The 21,683-nt window shown below is 36.4% G+C and overlaps 1 protein-coding gene across 6 annotated transcripts in view; it reads right to left on the reverse strand.

The window, feature by feature from the left end:
* The window catches only part of LOC145980779 (1-phosphatidylinositol 4,5-bisphosphate phosphodiesterase-like), a 219,587-nt gene that overhangs the window by 25,716 nt on the left and 172,188 nt on the right, over positions 1 to 21,683 (reverse strand). For 5 of the 6 annotated variants that reach the window (XM_083113852.1, XM_083113853.1, XM_083113854.1 and 2 more), the window contains 3 exons: positions 21,191 to 21,388; positions 11,673 to 11,832; positions 687 to 844 (listed from right to left, as the gene is read on the reverse strand). In XM_083113852.1, coding sequence (XP_082969978.1) covers positions 687 to 844; positions 11,673 to 11,832; positions 21,191 to 21,388 — 516 coding nt within the window. Of the gene's footprint in view, positions 1 to 686; positions 845 to 11,672; positions 11,833 to 17,561; positions 17,719 to 21,190; positions 21,389 to 21,683 lie in introns of all 6 variants that reach the window. The other variant, XM_083113856.1, reaches the window with a different exon arrangement.

Here is a 21,683-nt window from a genome sequence, read left to right on the forward strand (position 1 = left end):
TAAAATAAATTTCCAATCATTCTATGGTACTTTAACCTGCTAATAGCCCAGTTTCCATCTGCTCAACTGCAGATTCAAACTGAATAAGTTTATTCAACATTTTTCAAAATCAATGAACAAATATAATCTATAAAAAGTTTTCATGTAGAATATTTCCCCCAAAAAAGCTGGTTCAAGAAAAACTTGAATTTATTTTTACCCCAAAATTCTGACAAGTTCAAAAGTCACTTCATTTTTCCTGACTTGTCTAGGTTTTTGGATTAATTTTTAGGTATCCTGACTTTTGCAAAACGTAACAAGTTACCATTACTTTGTCATAAAATGCATGAGTTTAAAACAGCACAAGTAAAATAATGCAAAATAATACATTTCGATGTAATTTCGACAACATGTAACTAATGCAAGTACCGAAAAAACACATCACATGTGTTACATTACTGCTACCTCTGATGATAAGATAGAGTAGATGTTTGAAAATTATAACCAATTCTGTCTGTGGCATCGAAAGGCTGCAAGATTTTTTCACTTCACATGGTAGCATTTCAAGCATAACAAACATGTTAAGCAAAAAGGTAATGGAAAATACTTCCATGTCAAGCAAGCTTAAAAATACATCTTTATCACTCAAATAGAATATATAGAACAATGTGATTCTTATAAATCATGAAGAAAACAGGAACACATACCTGAGGCATGTAGTTTGAAGAATCCACCCGGGCTCCTTTAGGATATATCCGACTCATTTGTCTTTTATTATAATTCACAAATTCTATTGCTTGAGATTTTAGGTAGCCCAAGCCATTGTTTTCAGCGAAGGAGGACATGTTATAGTGGATATTTTTCTCTGTAAAGTCAGATTGATACATAAATAAACAAGATGGTTCAGATTTCTACTATTACTTAAAGTACATAATACTAGGTTAGACATAACGTATGTTTATACATTTGAAAGATCAATAACAATATCGTAAAAGTGTGGAAAAAGAAACGTGTCGGCAATCACTGGCAATTTTACTGATAGATCAATATGCTAATGTCATAGTAACTATGATCAATAAATTCCATTTGTGTATTTATTTCTATAATCACGGTGACAAATGAATTCATAGTTAAAATTTGTGCATGGTTGGATGGATTATGACGAATAGAAAGGTTCTACAAGTCCACCTTTGTTGGTCACAAAAGAGAGATTATGTCATTTTCCATAGCTGCTCAAAGTGTAAGCCAATGGTAAATACTGCTTTTCAGATAGGAGTAGTGAAACTGATACCAATGCTGATTCCCAGCGATACCAATATTTGAAACTTGTAAAAATTAAATGTTGTGATTAATATTAATGGGCAAGTTTTCCACTCCTGTTCTAAGCTACAACATTTGTTTCAAAATATTCACAAATTAAAACAGAATGTTAAAATGTCTATTATGTAATCACAAAACACACATTATTAGTGCAATGGAAACTTCGAATTCTGCATAATTTCCAGGATAATTGAACTCCACGAAAGTGTTACATGGCATTATTGCAGACCCGCAAAAGACCAAAATGTCGGGAAAGTATCAACTGGTAACAGTAGATAAAATCCGACCGATACTTTCCGATACCAATGTTATCGGCCAATACTGATGTATCGGCATTGGTACCAGCTCAGCCCTACATAAGACACAAACCAACTCCTAATTTTCCCCATATATAACATCTTTTATAAAGTATTTGCCACTATTCGCATGAATAGACATCTTGGTGTTGATTGAGGTGGGTGCTTAATTTACCAGCTGACCTATTGTCCCCTCCACAGGGGTACCCTAGGTACATGTGTGTTTGCCGGTGCTACAATAAAAGGGCAGAATTGGAACACACTAGAAAGAGAAGATAGCAGAGACTGTAAGAATAAAAGGGCAGAATTGGAACACACTAGAAAGAGAAGATAGCAGAGACTGTAAGAATAAAAGGACAGGATTGTAACACACTAAAAAGAGAAGATAGCCGAGACTGTACGAATAAAAGGGCAGGATTGGAACACACTAGAAAGAGAAGATAGCAGAGACTGTAAGAATAAAAGGACAGGATTGTAACACACTAAAAAGAGAAGATAGCCGAGACTGTACGAATAAAAGGGCAGGATTGGAACACACTAGAAAGAGAAGATAGCAGAGACTGTAAGAATAAAAGGGCAGGATTGTAACACACTAAAAAGAGAAGATAGCCGAGACTGTACGAATAAAAGGGCAGGATTGGAACACACTAGAAAGAGAAGATAGCAGAGACTGTAAGAATAAAAGGACAGGATTGTAACACACTAAAAAGAGAAGACAGCCGAGACTGTACGAATAAAAGGGCAGAATTGGAACACACTAGAAGGAGACGATAGCAGAGACTGTAAGAATAAAATGGCAGGATTGTAACACACCGAAAGAGAAGAGTGCTTAAAGAACAGAAATAGATGCTTGACTTCTATGCCAACTCAGTCAGTGACTGAAAACAGTGAAGTTATATCTATTTCTTTTATAAACAGTGTCTCCTTTGTCCCACCTGATAATTAACCACTGATTAATGTATGGATACATTTATTTTACACACATAAAATTTGCTAATATAGAGGGGCAAATATAACTCAACAAAGCCCATCCATGAATGTACGTACACCTTGCCTTGTAAAAAAAACACTGCCTATTTCGAAACTTATCTTTCAAGAACAGAATATGTGAAGTTGCCTTTATAACAAAATGACACAACTGTACTCTCATTCACGGGCTATTGAAACAGGAGATATGTAAAATTACACAAATGCACTGATCCCCTGTTAACTATCATATCCAGTTAAAAATCATGAAATTTGCTCCTAGCAGGCGACCCTATAAAATACCCAAATGTCAGGTAAGTTGGCTGGTATCAGTAAATAAATTCCAATCAATACTTTCTGATACTCATACGACTGGTATTGTCCAATACCAATACATTTGGCTCAGACCTATTCAAAACCAGAATGTAATGTTTCGTCTGTAATAAATGTACCTAAATATGTGACTTATGGTTTTGATAGGTTTTGTCTATTTATATGGAAAGGTGTTTTAGAGATAGTTTGTAATAATTTTACTTTTAAATTTGAAAGGAAGGTACCAGAGAGTTCTTACTTATTACATTTCCAGGGGTTAAATAAAATTTCTGCAATGTTTTATCAAAAAGCTAATGTAAAAAAGTGAAATACGATTTAAGAACAAAAACATTTGATATTTCTAGTTTCTTCATTGTCTTCACAAAACCACCTGATTTTTTCATGACTTCCTTAACTATACATTGATTTCCCTAACAGCCAACCTCCATGGTGGAGTGTTAGCACAACATGCTCTGATGCCAGGAGTCCCGGGTTTGAATTCCAACCTCTGCATGGATGTTCTTGTGTGAGTCTCCTTTAATCAGTTTCATCAAAACTTCATTCACACTCATCTTTGCAAAAGTAGCAAAAACCAAGTAAAATAAACCAAATGAAGCAATCAATCAATTTCCATGACTCCAGGATTTATAGGCCAGCAGGAACTTTGTACTTGTACCAACCAAATTTGGAAGTAAGTCACAGAATAAAAAAGTAAAGCCATCCCCGTGCATTGCACTTTGCCGTGACAGGACATGGAACATGTGGAAGTAGGGGCTCACACATTTTCAATCTTAGCCACAGTGGAGGTGATGTAATCAGCATCATGCTCCAGCCACCTTTATTCTAGAGTATTGTCCATTTATTTGAGGCTGGGTGAGTTCCAGAGCTGCTTTATGCGGGAACATTGTCAGAAAAATTCCCACCAGAGATCAGCCATTCCCCCAGTAACAATGGGGGGGGATAATTTATTGCATTTATAAACAATAAAAAAGTGCAAAAGAAAGACATGAACACTCACTTTGCTTATCCATTCCACAGAGAAATTCTGATCATTTGTAAAGGAACAAGTTTGAGTCTTATATCCACTTTTATGCACTGATAGGTTAATTGGGATTAGACCTACAGTATGTGCTCCAACAGGTATCAATCCCTGGACCCCTTGATTACAAGGTAACGACGTTACCACTATGCCATCAGGAAGGCATGTTAAGGAACAAGTAAATACGACGTAGCAAAGAAGTCAATAAACCACTCATTACACTTAGACCAAAAGTTAGATAAATGAATAAGAAAATACTAATAAATTTGATAAACTTGTATTTATTTTTCAACATACTCTCCATTGAGGTCGACATATTTTGTCCAACGATGTTCCAAAGCCATTACACCGTTTTTATAAAACGATTTCCCCTGGTCTGCAAAATAGCCGTTCACAGCATGAACCATTCATCGTTATCGGAAAATCATTATCCTGAGCCATCTTTTGAGGTTAGGGAACAAATGGAAGTTAGAGGGAGCTAGATTGGGTGAAGAGGGCAGATGATCCAACAATTCGAACTTAAGTTTATGGATTTTAGCCATTGACATGTTAACAGGTGCATTGTCCTGGTGGAAGAGGATTTTTTTTTTGGCAAGGAGTGGTCAATTTTCTTGATTTCTTCGCTCACTCTTTGCAGCAAACTTGTATAGTACTCACCAGTAATTATCCTTCCTTTTTCCAAATAGTCAATAAAGATCACACCCTGTGAATCCCAGAAAACTGATGCCATAATTTTTTTCTGCAGATGCTACTATTTTCACCTTCATTTGAGCAAGTTCCCCCTTGCCTGTCCATTGCTATGACTGTTCTTTCGACTCCGGCGTGTAGTGGTGGACCCACGTTTCATCGACAGTCATGAACCTGCACAAAAAGCTCATTGGGATTACACTTGCAACATTCCAAACACGCAGACAATGTCCCTTCGAACATGCTTTTGGTCGAAAGTCGGCAAACGCTGCACCCATCGTGCACAAAGCTTTCGCATGCCAAAATGTTTGTGTTAAATATTAAAAACTCTGCTATCTCCCTGATCTTCAATCTTCAGTCACTCAAAACTATTTTATGGATCTTAGTCACCATATCTGAAGTTGCCACATCACTTGGGCATCCACTGCGCAGTTCATCTTCGGCCACGGTTAAAGTCTGTAACCCACAAACGTACAGTCTTAAATGAAGGGCAAGACTCGCCAAGGACACGATATAACTTTTTTTTTATTTGAGTTGCTGTCTTCCCCTTTAAAAAATAAAATTTTATCATGGCACCAATCTCCTTTTTGTCCATCATTTTTTAAAACATTCGCACGTTCACCTTCACCTACTTCGCATGATAAAACAACAACCTCACAAAGCACTGGGCTGAAACTCTGGAAGGGCTTGTTTGAAGGATCACACTTATCAACCGTGCATCGATTTCGATTATAGTGCTGCCATCTCTGTGTAGTTTGCCTTACTTTCCAAACAACCCTAGTAGGAACCCATCTTATTTGAGTCATAAATGGTCAAATGGTCCATCCTATCCCCTGCAAACATAGGAAGGCAGGGTTCTGAAGCCACTTTCACATCTAAGGTTTTGGGACAGTAAGGAATCTGTCCTGATAGAACACATGGCTTGTAACATCATCATCTTCACTGACAAAGAACCTACTAGCTGCAGATATACATTCGTCCTTTTGCCAAATATGGCACAATTTCAAAATCCTTTATTATACACTTCTAACGTTTTGATACTTCACTTCTGTGCATGATAGAAAGCTCAGCAAATTTTCTATTAAAGAGCTAACTAATAGTAATAATAATAACCCCTGGCTTGATAGCCCTCGAAAGGGCCTCGGCCTATCTCCTGACTGCCAGTCTCCCTTCCACAATCCTACCTAGAGGTGTGGAGTTCTTCAACCGGTAATGGGGTGACATGGGGTTAGCACGTCGAACCCCCAGCCGTTGTAGATTTCCGAGACCAGATTACGCTACTCACTCATAGCTCCCAAATTTCCTCATGATGGTGGGTTGCCACCAGCCCTATACACAGGCTGAGAACCCAGAGACTGAACCCAGGTGAACTCGAACCCATGCCGTCCCACAGTTGGAGCCAAGCACAGCTCCTTAGACCGCATGGCCACGGAGGAGGACTAAAAGAGCTAACTACCATGTCATATTAGTAGACAACCAAAATACTTGAAAAAGATAAAGGAAATTTATGAAGATTCTACCGCACTTCATTTCATGCATACAATATGATTGTACAGTGTCAACATAGTTTCAAGGACCAGTGGCTCATAAAAGTTCATATTAAACCACTTCTCTTAGTGCAGTAAGTTTCAAAAGGAGGATGCAAATATGTCAGATCTATACTCTTCACAGACTGCCATATTTCACATAAATATTTATGCTAAATACATTCAAACATATCAATGCTAGTGACAAATGACACATTTCATTTTAAAACGTTTTACAGGAATCTTGTGAACAAAGTGCACTTAAAAACCAAAATGAAATAAAAACAATTACTTACATTGGCATCTTCTCTCTGACTTTGTTATTACTGGCTACTTACAATTATCTGTTAGATTTTCACAAAGTAAATTAACAAGAACATGTGTTAAGATGATAAGTATGTGAAGAGATACAAATAACAAGCATGTTTACCTCTGATATAAATGGCGGAGAAGGGAGGGAGAGAAAGAAAGGAAAATAATTACTGAAAAGTTCCATGACTTCAGTTGAGCAAAGGATAAACATACAAGTTAAAAATCTAGGTGAAGGAAGTAAGAATTCTGAACACTTCAATATGCCCATTAGTTAGATGGTTCAGTGAAAATTAAGCACTATTATGGAATTTAGTAATAAATACAGTAATTTGGTAACAGTTTCATGCATCGGAGACACATTTCTTCAATTTTACACAAGAAACTACTTACGGAAATGAGTTTCTCCAAGGTTTACAACCTTCGTCGATATATATTCTTCCTAAAACTTCATCGTACAATGCAGCAGAACAATAAATAATCACTTTTCATGTAATAATATTGCGCATTTTGTGAAAATCGACAACATCATGCCGTTGTTTCCAAGATGTACCTGCAGATGGCTCTAGCGTCGGAAGTCACGCGATCTCGCTAGTGGAATCAGGGTTTCCAAATGCGTGATTTTTTTCGAGAAACGCGCGGTTTTTTGTCGAGAAAGGAAAATAGCTTTTCGATGAATTTAGGGGTGAAATGGGTGCTAATGGAACCTAACCTAACAGGCCTAACCTAACCTCGTGTGAATGGTTCGTGGGGCTACCCGTGGATGGTTTTTGGGGCTAACGTCAATGGTTTGTGGGGCTACCCGTGGATGGTTTTTGGGGCTAACGTCAATGGTTTGTGGGGCTACCGTGGATGGTTTTTGGGGCTAACGTCAATGGTTTGTGGGGCTATCCGTGGATGGTTTTTGGGGCTAACGTCAGTGGTTTGTGGGGCTATCCGATTTAAATGTGTCTCCGATGTATGAAACTGTTAATGAAAGGATAATTTAAAAATCCCAATAATTCGTGGAACATAGGAATTTTCATGCACAATAGAGTTGGAAACACTGATATTCGAAAACAAAAGAAGCGTTATTATTCGCAAAGCAAGCGATATCGCACCGTGAGGTGCTTTCCGTAGCATTCAGGAAAATGGATTATTTTAGCAGAAAATGTGTTTATTTTCGTGCAAAAAGCATAATGGCACCTTCGACTATGTTCCGCAATATATAATTGGTAAGTACTAACCACGAGAAACACTAAATATCCGATTTAAATGTGTCTCCGATCTATGAAACTGTTAATCAGTAATTTTGTTTATTTTTTATATAATTTATGCATGTTATTGGCAGATAACTTACATAATAATAACAATCAAATGGTAAATATTATATAACACTGCCTGTCAATAGTGTGTGTATTTCAGCTTGTATTTCAATAATTCCGCAAAAGTTTTCTGACTGTACTTTTGTAGATTAAAAATTCTGTGCATTCTGAACCTTTTCATCAATTGCAATAAAAGTGGGTTTACTTCATTTTCCTTGGATTATAGTATGTTCTTTTGTCATACAAAATCAGTAATCACATGACACAGCACATGATTTTTTTTCTTTTTTAAAAAAGGATGAATGTTCCAGTGGCGTATTCTGAAAATTTGACATACAACTCTTTCTTCAGATCTTTTAGACATACTTTCCCCCATCTCTGATTTTATCTTGACAATGGCAGTGTTAAAGTGGAGAAACCTTTTTTGTGCGTGTCCAGTGTATTTAATTTGTTTCATGGTTATCTACAACAGGTAAGAACCCAAAAAGAATTGTTAATAGATCTCACAAAGGTATATATTAATTGATTTACTAAATGCTGGATATTTTTATTGATGAGGAGGTGAAAGGGAAGAAAGGGGGCAATGAATTGGGGGGAAGCATCTATAGTCATAAGTCCAAATAGTATTCCAGGTGTATATATACAGGATGTCGCAAAACAACTTCAACAACGCTTGGGTGCTGGTAGATATCATAAAAACTAGTAACTTTTCCTTATAACCTTTACTTCGAAAGCGCTTAGTTTCAGCGCTATAAGCGCTTAAAATCTAACATGTATGTATGCAACCCAACACAACAAACAAGCGCTCAGACATATCTTCCAGGGGTGCGTGGCAAGGTTGCCAAATAAAATAAACCAAATCAATCACACAGAATACTTTACTTGCATGTGAATAACATGTTTCGTTCAACAAAGTGATGCTAATTTAGTTTTCTTTAAATAGGTACTATTATACAGCTCAGCACTTGACATACGTATGGAATTAGTTCTTAATAAGAAGTTGATCCGTTTATTAATTTTATTCTGAATTAATGTATGTTTAAGAAATTTTTATAATTTTATTGCACAATGCATTAACATTATTTTGTTTTCAGTGAGGGGCTTGCTCCCATATTACATGACTGACTCGATTAGAAATTACGCTACATGCCAAGGTATAATTTTCAAATAAATTGTTATAGTTTGCATGTTCAAAACGAGGTGGCGAGCATATTATATTTGCATTTGCTCGTTCGTCGATTTCATCAACATCTGTCGCAAGTCTCTCTTGGGATTATTCATCATATTAAATGACAGTCGAAACACAATGGAGACTTTCTATAATGAGCATTCTTGAATTTCAGTTCTCATTTATTGGAAAAACTTTGCCTTGGCCAATTTTTTAAGTACTATAAATGCTTCTTGCAACATCGCAAGTATCATTATTCTTTTGTATTTTGCTCAGTTAAGACTGCAAAGTGACGCTAGTGGCAACACTGCTGCGCATCCCTGGAAGATATGTCAGAGCGGTTGTTTGCTGTGTTGGATTGCATACATACAGGATAGATTTTAAGTGCTAATAGCTCCGAAACTAAGAGCTCTTGAGGTAAAGTCTATAAGGAAAAGTTACTTGTTTTTATTATATCTACCAGCACTCAAGCGTTGTTGAAGTTGTTTTGCGACACCCTATATATTATTAGCATTGGCATTATGCACTTGTATTTTGTATTTTTTATGTGACTTTTGTGCCACAAGGATCACAAAGGAACATACACGGGCTAGGGGAAGTACTGGCATTAAATCTTTACTGACAGCAATAAAGTTCGAGTACAACATTTTGCACATACAAGGTGTCTACCAAAATAACAAATACAAAATTCTTGACCTTTTTGTAGTTTCCTTAACCTTTGTTTTGACGGCCCCTACTTACGTAAAGTTGGAAATTAGCAATTAAGAAAATAAATATTTATTTAATGAAAAACTCCTACCAAAAGGCTAGTTGAGATGAAAATTGAAGCTGTATTTAACAAGAGAATTAGAGTTGCTTTACCTATTAATTCATCATGGACTGCATTTGGAAGACTACCAAGGCTCTGGCATGCATTTGGACTCACAACCAGTATAATCTTATGTGGGGCTCGTTTCATATATTTGTTATTGTCCCTTCATCCATCTTATCTTACCACCATTCATCTTCATCTTCGCAATTAGCCAAAGGGGCAGAAAGGTGAAGTAAAATAAACTAAATCAATCAATCAATCATTGTGATAGCAAAATTAATTGACCACAAGCCTGGGTGTAACTTGGGACCTAACTTTGAGAGGGCAGAATCAAACTGGGCCTAATTTTGAGGGGTCAGAATCACACTGGGCCTAATTTTGAGGGGCAGTATTAAATGGGGCCTAATTTTGGGGGTGCAGAATTAAACTGGGCCTAATTTTAAGGGGGCAGAATTAAACTGGGCCTAATTTTGAGGGGTAGAATTAAATGGGGCCTAATTTTGAGGGGGCAGAATCAAATTGGGACAAATTTTGAGGGAGCAGAATCAAATTGGGACAAATTTTGAGGGGGCAGAATCAAATTGGGACAAATTTTGAGGGGACAGAATCAGTCTTGGGGCCTAATTTTGAGGCGGTAGAATCAAACCTAACAATGGGGGAAGAGACTCCAAAAGGTTTCCATTCCATAAAAACAGCATCCAGGAATATTTGCTAAGTGTGACATTTGCGAAAATACAAATATTACTCTTTATTACTTTTCTCCTTAGGTCCCCTAACTTGTAAACTTTAAGAAACCAAAAAATTGGGGAGGTGGAGCAAGTGCCCCCTTGTCCCCCCAAATTACGCCTATGACCACAAGTATAATTTCCTGACTTTTTATTAACTTCTTGACCTACTTGTTGATTTCTGGACTTTTTTCTTGACTTCCATGAGTTTCTTGACTGGTAAACACCCTGATATAATGACAATCGATAGTGTATAAAATAACACATTTTTTCATTGTCTTTAAGTTCACTTTATGCTCAGATAGGCTAATCGAGACTGGGCCTGGACCTACAGTTGAAAGGAATCGAAACAACTGTACAATGTGCCTCAACTGAGGATCAAACTTGGAATCCATTAATTACAAAGTAAGCATAATCTCAGTGTCATTGAGGAGGTCCACAATTTGATGCATTTAGTCATTTAATCCATGTTTGTGATTAAGTGCCAAAACTTAGGAGGCAAAGACAGTTTACTTTCTCCTGGTAGACAAGCCTGAGCATTAAGAGGCCATAGTGCGGATGCAAAAAGTAGCAACCCTCCTCCTCGCCTAATCACCACCACTGTGTGTGACCAGATATCTTCAATGTCAGAGAAATGTATTACATACTGCGAGAAGCGTTCATGAATCATGCTTTTATATGTGGAATTTTGGAAGCAAATTACTGACAATTGGTTGATGTGTTAGTTCATTTGTACCCAAAAAGTACACAAGGAGATGAGTGGGACAAGGACAAATGAAAAAGTGTCTCCCTCTTTGTTAAAAAGACAAACACAATGGGGGAGGGGGAGAGAGAGAGAGAGAGAAAGAGAGAGAGAGAAAGAGAGAGAGAAAGAGAGAGAGAGAGAGAGAGAGAGAGAGAGAGAGAGAGAGAGAGAGAGAGAAAGAAAGAGAGAAAGAGAGAGAGCGCTAAACTACACAAAATAGAATTACATCACAATTGCCACCCATGGTATTTGAACCTGTACCCTCCCTAATACTCTAAAAATATTCAATCAGTACAATTCGCTGCACTTTACTGAACCATTTTCAAACAATCAATTCCAGTATCCACTACATACATGTTTCAATCACCGTTGTCAAATTGGAACATTAAAAAGTTAGTTCAAAACACATATTCAATAGAACATAAAAAACATTAGTGATACAAAATACCTTCACTACACATTTCCTACTTCTACATTATACTTACGTTCTGCAACATCGAAGCCCTGGAATTTTATTGGCTGTGAATAATTAACCATAGAGGAAAGCCATGGATGAACCTTAGTTGTGGAACCCGTGTACTGGACTAGCAGAATAGATTCACCCCCTTCTTGTGGTACTGGGACCTCGACCCCTTCCCCTCCTTCCTACAGGGTAAGGCAGCAGACAGATAAAGAAACAATCGTGAGGGAAAGGCAAGATAAAACACACTGATTTCTACTCCTTCAGAGAGACTATTCGTTTGTTTTCACTGAATTAAGAACCAAAAAAATGAGAAAAAAACAAATAACTTTCAGTTAGAACCAGAAAAATTATATTATCAATGAAACAGACCACATGCAAGCAGTAGACAAACCAAAACAAACAAAGGACAGAGCATGCTCTGTTGTTTGGTTCTCCAGTCATTTGATGAAGAAGGTGCGTTGGCATGAAAGGACTTTGTCGCGCCGAGAAGAGTGAGAGATCGGCTGCCCCGCTGCAAGTATTTCTGTATCAAATCTTCCCTTGTATATGTTTAACTTAAATAATGTGAAACAAGGCCATCTACAAGAAATTTTTCTCCCTGGGAGAGGCAAACAAAGTCTAGTTTTTCATCTCAACTGCTTGTAGAAATTTTTATAGCGAAAAATGCACAGTATGCCAGAGACCCGGGTTCAAGTCCTGGCCAAGTTTGCATTTTTCATTAAAAAAAAGTTCTCCATAGTACGTCTTTTGTGTGTGCCAAATCATAAGTAGCACTGTTCTAACAAACCTGTGCCAGTTTTCTAGTCTTAATGCTATGGATTGTCACTGAAATGATATTGCATATATGAAGGAAATATTTTCACTTGAAATTGTGTACTTCTGCTGTGTAAATTAAAGAGCACACACTTCCTCTGTCGACTTGCTAAATTTGTAATGTTTGGCAAATAATTGTTATTTTTTCAATACTGATTACAGCACTGCGTGTATATATAAATGCATTAAATAAAGATCAAGCAATGTGAAATTTCTTCCGATTCAGATAATTAACATTCTACTGATTTGCAGTGGCGTAGCATGGGCATTTCGGGTGGGAACGCCAAGTCCGAAGGAAAGGTCGGCCCTTTTTTTGGTTAATAATTTACTTATGGAATTAGTCGCCACAGGTGTTGTTTATTTGCCTGAAGTCAGCTGGGTTTGCAATAAAGCATCATCATCCATGCAGTTTTTAGCTAGAAAATTAGATGCCTCACTATGCAACAAATGTTTTGAACTCTGGTGTTTTATACCTTTCGGCATGACACAAATCATTATAAAACCTACCTGAATCACAAGCCTCTGGACAACAGTAGACGTCATTGTTGTGAATGATCCAACTAATGATTGATTTGGTTTATTTTAATTCGCTTTTCTACCACTTTTGGTTAATCGCGAATATGAATATGAGTGATAATGATATTGATGAAGGGACACTCACAAAGAACACCCGTGCTCACCCCGGGATTCGAATCACGGGCCTCTGTCATCTTGGCACGCTGTGCAAAACACTCTGACACAGAGATGGGCGGATGATCCAACTATCGTACACTCTACTAACATAACAGTGCCGATTAGTAATTCAGACCACTGTTTATTACGTCTTGAGAATGTTGATAAATGTTTAAAATAATTTTGTCCAGAGACTATTCGATGTTAAGAGTTTTCAAATGAATGCTAAACATTTCCATTGACACAATATTAAGCAGTTACATAATAACTAAAAAATAATAACCCGCAAAACTATTATTTTTTTTATTATTATTAAGTGGTAGAGCAGCCACAGGCTGAACTTCTACCACGAGGACTTCAGCAACTTATTTGACAAAAACTGTGTTGATCTTTTAGTTTTTAATGCACATCGCTGTTCGTGCGATAAATTATACAATGCAGTGGCCATTAAGAAGTGCTATATTTTGGTTTGGTAAAGTTACGTCAGTCAATATTGCGTATTGTAGCAACACACAGCACGAGTGGCACGAGCACGAAGAACCGGGTAGAACTTATACCGCTGTCGTCTGCTTCAGAAGGCAGGAAGGGTCACGTGAACCAATCACGTAGCCCTGTGCTCCATACGCGGGCGTAAGAGAGAGCATTTGGGCACGTGCTTTAGAGATCCAAGCTTTCCCTCCAGATAGACAACAAGGAATATAGAGTCCTTTACGCCGAACCTGCTCGGCGTACGGCCAGGAAAGGCATTTAAAAAAATGCTAGAACGAGTGTTGTTAGTGGAGCGTTGCAAGCGGATCGCGAGAAATAGCTATTATAATGCCATGAAGGTCAGACATATATGAAATTAGTCAAGATTTACTTTATATTTACAGCATTTACGCATTTTTTTAATATTAAATCTGGGAACGCCGGGCATACGGGCATACTATAACGCTACGCCACTGCTGATTTGATGTAATTGAAAATGAACCATGAAGAAAATGAATGGTTCATTCACCTCCTTAACTAATGTAGTTAAGTCACAAAGTGGCTACAATAGGTTTGAGACACTTAATTATACTTCCATAGTCATTGCAATTATAACAAAGTGGCAAAATTCTGTGCTTACAGAGTACTTAGAGAAATATTAGACCAGTAAGATTGATTGATTGATTTGCTTTATTTTACTTTGCTTCTTGTGCCACATTTTTGGCTAATTTGCGAAAATGGGGGAGTGATGATATGATTAAATTCATGAATGCGCACTCACAAACATCCATGTCAAGGCCAGGATTCAAACCTGGGGCCCCTGGCATTGTAGCACGATGTGCTAACCACTCTGTCACTGGGGCCGAGAGCAGTAAGATTATCAGCAATTTTAGCAATATTGGATGATACCAGTAGTGTACAGATTAATATGCCTCATCCTTGGTATTAAATTCACTTGTACATAAAATACAAGTTCTGCAATTTTATGAATTGTTCTACAACTAAAGAGAACGCAAATCATACTTTGACATATGTTTATACTAGCTTTTCTTTTTGCCTTACCAAGACTTAACAAGAATGTCAAACTGATTATCATGTTATGTATGTTAGGCAGATGTAAGGATGCTCACAAAATCATTCTTTTAACAATGTTCTAAACAAATGTTAAATGTTTACAATTAAGGTTATTACAGTTGTATATCCAAAGTTAGAGTAATGTGAGGAAATTCTTAGTTAAAACCATTGAGAATGCTGGTCAGAAAACAAGGATTCAAATCCAGAGCATCATGCATGGATGTCACGAGCACTGGGAATTACAGTATGTGTGAGTAACTGCTGTATGTTTATCACCTTCTGCATACATACGAGGGTGGTTTGAAAAGTTCTCGGAATGTAATAGAAAGAAACGACTTACAACAGTGATTTTTTTTATTTTTCAATGTAGTCTCCCTGTACACTAATGCACTTGGTCCAGCGATATTCCAATGCCTTGATCCCATCTCGAAAATTAGATCCCTCCAGGCCTGTGAAATACGTGTCAACTTCGGCTATTAGTTCTTCCTTTGAAGAGAATCTCCGTCCACCGAGGAAACTTTTGAGGCAACAATTCATAACCAAGTTCATGAATTTTTGCCATGGCAATGACACTTGTGTGAGGGCGCGCATTGTCCTGATGCAAGATGATTTTCTTTCTTGCCAAACCTGGCCTCTTTTCCCGTATCTTATGCTTTAGTTCGTCGAGGAGATTAGCGTAGTATTGTCCCGTAATTGTTTGACCAGTGGGAAGATAATCGATCAACAGAATCCCTTTCGCATCCCAAAACACTGACGCCATTACCTTTCCGGCCGACCGTATTGCCTTTGCTTTCTTTGGTGGTGGTGAATCAACATGTTTTCACTGCTTTGACTGTTGTTTTGTCTCTGGGGTATAGTAGTGGACCCACGTTTCATCTGTCGTCACAAACCGGCGCAAAAAATCTGTTTGGTTTCTCTTAAAACGAGTCAAACATTGTTCAGAAATGTCCATTCTGATGCGTTTATGGTCCTGTGTTAAAAGTCGCGGCACCCATCTTGCAGATAATTTTCTCATATCCAATTCAACTGTTAAAATGTGATATGCCCATTCAGATGACATTCCTATAGTTTCAGCAATTTCACGCACTTTCAGTCGGCGATCCTCCATGACCAATTTATGCACTTTTTCAAAAATTTCTGGGGTAGTAGCACATTTTGGGCGACCATTACGTGGATCATCTTCTAAGCTGTCCCGACCAAATTTAAACTCATTTGTCCACTTTGCAACAGTTGAATATGAAGGAGCAGAGTCGCCCAGTGTGTTCAGAAAATCGGCATGAATTTCCTTTGCTTTCATACCTTTCTTTACGAAGTACTTAATCACCACTTGAATCTCAATTCTTTCCATCTTCACAAAGCACTGCACGGGAACAACTACAAAGTGACGTCCGCACCACAGATCTCTACCCAGAACACTGACGTGCCACGTGTTTATTAATAAAGGATGGCCTATTACTATGCGGGAACCTCGTTGTCCTAGCACTGACATCTGGTGGTGATTCCGAGAACATTTCAAACCACCCTTGTACATAAAAACAACTTCTTTTCAAAGAAACATTACTATCACTTGAAAGTGATTCAGTTCCTTCACATTAATTTTTCTCACCCATAAATGGAGAGGAACAAATATAATTTCTGGCGCAGCTCCAATTTGTGCATCTACATCCAAGAAATAATGAAATCATATAGCCTTAGCTGCTCTGAAAAATCAATTTTCAGAGCTTCTAATGAGCTTCCACCAACACATCATCAAGTTGTCCTGAAAATACTTTTGTACTTGTATATCTCGTTTAGACTGAAAATTCAATGACCTTAATCCTAAAAAGTGTGTTTGATTCTTGAATGTATCACCACCCACCTTTTTCTATCGGTATGCAAGTTTCAGTTTGCTGTTACTTTGTGATAAAGCAGAATTTGATTCAGTAAAACAAAAGCTAAGTTCCATCACACACACAGGACATTTCATACGTGGCAAACTCAAGAAAGCAATTCCCAGTTGCATTGCTTCAAGCAGGAGCTTGTACGTGTCCACTAGTCAGTGTGATAAGTTTTATGTGCTTGTTTAAAACATTTCACAGTAAAGAGTCTGCACATTGTTGACTGCGCTTATTTGTTAGTCGAAACCAGCTCTGTTGTGGCGATCGGTCACTGCACGTGAAAAGGGAGTTGAGTTAATGTCGCTGGTAAGAAATGAGTGAAGATGCAGAGTGTATCATATTTCTTTATATCAGATATAGATTTCATTTCATTCTTTATTCGGATCTGACAACCTTATCCATAAAATGAATATATATAGTGGATAATATTTAGTGTAAGCTCATTGACCTCCCAAGATTTCTAGTTTGTTGAGGAATCATTATGGATGAAGACTTGTAGACTTCCTTCTGGCGTTAATACTGTCTACACTTCATTAGCACACTCTCTACTGTATTTTGTTACTACCCACACATGACAGAATGTCTCATTTATATTGATGTTACAATATCTCTGTTACGTAATAGTAATGTATCTTCCTTATGTGTGCTGCATAGATGAGAAATATAAGAAATATCTCCCTTTGAAAACTGACACATTTTTTAAACTTAAAATTAGATATTGAAATTTCATCAAATGGCTGTGAGATGTATGTGTGTGTGTGTGTGTGTGTGTGTAGCAGAAATGGCAGTCACAAGACAAAACCATGCAACATGCCTCTGGAAAAACAAATCACATCAGCACTGGAGAATCCTTACCTTTTTTTGTATGATGCGTTTGTAGGTTATCATTACCAACAGGTAATACAAACCTCGCCTCGCAGCTTTCACAGAACACACTGCTCACATTTTGGCTCACATGTTACCATGCACGATTATTAACCCCATTTTCACACAACACTCAAACTTACCCTCGGCAATGCTGAACCCCTGCAACTTGACGGGCTCAATATAATTGACCATACTAGACAATAATGGATGAACTCTTGTTGTAGCCCCCTTATATACATAGGAAGCCATCACATTTTCTTCTACACTTAATGGCTTTGCTTCACCTATTTCTTTGTCCTAAAATATTAACACACTCAAATCAGATTATACCATGCTAACATATATGTGTGCGAGCAGATTTTTTTCAAGCTTGCATATGACATGTTTCATTGATAATATAACACTCAAGGAAGAGTGGGACGAAAGGTCTTTATGCTGATTCCAGATCTTATTCGAAAGTTCCTTAAGGATGCCATCAGGATTCAAGTGTGTGCAAACATTGCATGTAATAGCATTTACAAGACAACACTTCCACAGCTGATTTATGAAAAAAAATTCTTCTTATAACAACATACATGCATGCTTATAAATCTTCACAGTACTGTATGAAGAAAATATGTCCAACTCTAAGTTTTACCATGAGTTTTTTTTTTCCTTAACATTTAAATAAAGTTATTGCATGCATTTATACATAAACAAATACTAGCTCTGCATTTAACAATGTCCAAATTTATTTGAAACAAACTTAAAATCACACAATGTTTAGCTGCAGCATGCAATACTGTAAAATACTGTCATAATATAATGCTAACATCACATCGGTAACAATGAACTAACATTATGATCAAAGTTTCCCTTGCTACTTCTTAATTCTAATGTTTAGTAAAGAATATATACATTTCATTACAAAAAAATAATTGAAATATGCAATTAAGACTGCAAATGTTCTTTTTGCACTAATATGACGAAGATATTTTTTGAAATTTTGAAATAGATATCTACCGATTACGATTAAATATAACAAGAATAATGAGCACTATTTAGGTATTACAATCACTATTGATTGCTATTATTTTAGTTATTTAAATTTATTCATGATGTTGTCATAACATAAAGTTCCTCTTCAGGACTGGTTCTCAAAATATCATACTATTTTTCTAAATGAATATTCAAAGTGAAAAAATAAGACAGAAGTAATACATAGACAATTATCTTGTGCTTCTTATGTTAAGAGACTTGTTCACCATTTCACTACATAATCAATGCAAAATTGAAGAAAAAAAACATGATTTCATCACTGTACTTTTAGTAAAAAAATATGATAGAACGATAAGTATTTACTCAACTTCAAAATACATAAATTGTAATAAACTTCACACTTGTGGTATCTTGTAATGTATCTACTTTGTGTCATTTTTCACTTCTTTTAATTGAAATATGTAATATCAATCAATAGCTATAAAGATTATTATAAAAATTACATTGAATAGCATTGGCTTAGATTTAAAATAAAAACAAAAATGTGTCAAAGCAAAATGTGTCAAAGCAGTACAAAGGAGAGATTCAATCATCATTGCAACATGAAAATTTACTGAACATTTTAAGTATTATATTACTTAATGTATCAATTTAAATTACACAATATATTTTATTCTACACCACTCTAGATGATGATAAAAATACAATTGAAACTATTTTAGATGCATATCGGATATCTATCTTTCTCATCATAGTAACTTCTAAGGATATTATTGAATATCCATTATCAAATGGATTCCACTACAAACCTTCAATGAAGATACGCTAACACTAATCGTAATCGGTTACTCACTACAGCCATGGCTTGTGTTTATTAAAACTTAGCAAAATGCAATCTGATCCACATATAGAGATCAGTTTTAGGAGGTAAAAAAATAATAAATGGCAGATAACAGAATGAAATAAAAATGATTTAATAACTTAAGCCATTAAACTTCATTGTGTGATTTTTTTCCCTGTTAGATACTGGAATCATCATTACACTAAAGTGGGTAATTCTCTTTAGCTTATTTAACCAGCAAATAATATATTAAAAGATAAACTTCAAAATATAATTTTACATTTGTAAATGTAAAGGATAAAATATATAATAAAAAGGGAATTAGAAAATAAATTCCATCACATTTAAGAAGCAATAAGTTTCCAAAGAATACAGTATTATACCAAAACAATACCTTTAAATACTCATAAGAAAAAATATTTCTTTTTTGCATACATAATAAGATGTGTGTGCCAAACTGCAGGTTAATATCTTTAAACTTATATTAATTTGTTACTGAGGTTGGTTTGTATGTTGTGCACACTATGAACAATATATGATAATTATGAAATGTAAATTTGAGAATCAATTTGACATAAGAACTTATCAGTAATGTTTCAGTGGAATTGATACAATAAAACAAGATTATATGCATAATTGGAATTGTATTGTTTGGGTTTTCTGTTTATGTCAATCCTCTATTGTATTAGGTCAATCACAATGAAGATGATGATTGAAAGGAGTCATTTCATTTAAATTGTACATAGAACTGAAAAGTTTGTGTAGTCGATGTTGCAAAGGAGGACTCATTGTATAATACAAAGCTGCGCAGATATAAATATGTGAACACATTCCCACATAAGGCTTTTGTTCAAGACTTGGGATTGAAACTATGTCTTTGTAATACAATTAATTTCGAGAATAATTTAAAGATCACTATGGTTGGCTCACAGACAAAAGCAGGGTACAGCCAATTTCTGTAGGTTACTTCGATCGTAATAGGTAAAATGTTTCCTTGCACATTGCGACAAACTACAGAGGCTCATAGAGGGATGCTGGAAGTAGGAGTTCCACACACTCCCAATGTCTCAACTCACTAACTTTGTGGAGGTGATGTGTTCGATACCACACTTGGCCACCTTTTTTTCGCACGTACTTCTTTAAATCAGAGGCTAGGTGAACCCCAGAGCTGCCTTATGCAGGGACATAGTATGAAAACTTCCCACCTAAGATCACCCAACCTGGGAATTGAACACAGGTCTCCCACAGTCAACGCTTCACTTTCATCATAAATAAAATGAAAACTACAAGAGATATTCACACGTTTCTTCATTACAAGCCTCGTTACCTTACTGTCAGCATCATGTTGGAATATGAAGAAATTAATTAATGACTAATATCATGCTGCTTATAATTTTTATCGCTTTTCTAAGTGTCTATATTGATGAAAAATTGTACTAAACTTATTGTTGTGGCATAACTCGAAGCGTGATAACTTATGCACTGTAGTATTGTGGTTTGTGAACAGAGTGTATGTGAAAATAGTGCATGCATCTGTGGAAAGGCTAATTATGTGGGCAACATGAGAAAGCTCTGTTTTAGTGGCATATGTCACGTAAACACAACTGCTGTAAGCTTTGAAAATTACTATATTACGTAGGATTTGTTTGATTGGCATGCTTTTGTTTTTCAAATTTGTATTTGCATCTATTGATACAAATTAAAATATCAAGTTATGGTGTTCTCACACAGAGTCAAAACCAGTTATAAAGCAAATAATAGAAATAGCACATCTGTATTAAAAAATTAAATACAGGAAGTAACTGGATTGGTTGAGTAACCTGGTTTCTACGTTACATACTCAATCAGCTTAAGTACATTTTCCTTTCAAATTTTCCCCCATGCTTCCATGTTATGCATTCCAATCAATGGAAGGTCATGCATTTATTTGCTTGGCAACGTGCAACTTACCTTCTTCTCTTCTGTTGGAGGAACAGTAGGAACAGGTGCCGATGCATCTTCTTTCTCCTCATCTTCAGCCACCACGAACTGACCCTGGTTGAACAACTCCAGTTCTGCCTTTTCAACTTCTGGGTTCAAGCGTTTGTTTTTAATCAGGATTTTTCTCTTCAACAAGTTTGGACATGGCAGAGGGGCACCAGATTCAAGCTGTGAAGATATGCAATTTGTTAACATTTGCTCTCACTTTCTCTAAAGTGTGATCCTTTTCACTACATTTTCTTTTCCAGTGTGAACTAAGTTGTTAATACTAAATAGTATACATTATGGCATTCATATAAGCTTCCCCTTTACATAGATATGTGTTATTGGTGTGAGGGGGCTCAGCAGAGTATGATGGTGTTTTACATTGCCTTCATCTTTTTGTACCTTCTAGTTCTCGTTTTTACTTTTTTATTTGTTAATTAGTATTAATTGTCTTGTGTTATGGATTTGATTGTTTGGA

The sequence above is a fragment of the Lepisma saccharinum genome, chromosome 28 (genome assembly GCF_977018435.1).
Source record: "Lepisma saccharinum chromosome 28, izLepSacc3.1, whole genome shotgun sequence".
Taxonomy (NCBI): Eukaryota; Metazoa; Arthropoda; class Insecta; order Zygentoma; family Lepismatidae; genus Lepisma; species Lepisma saccharinum.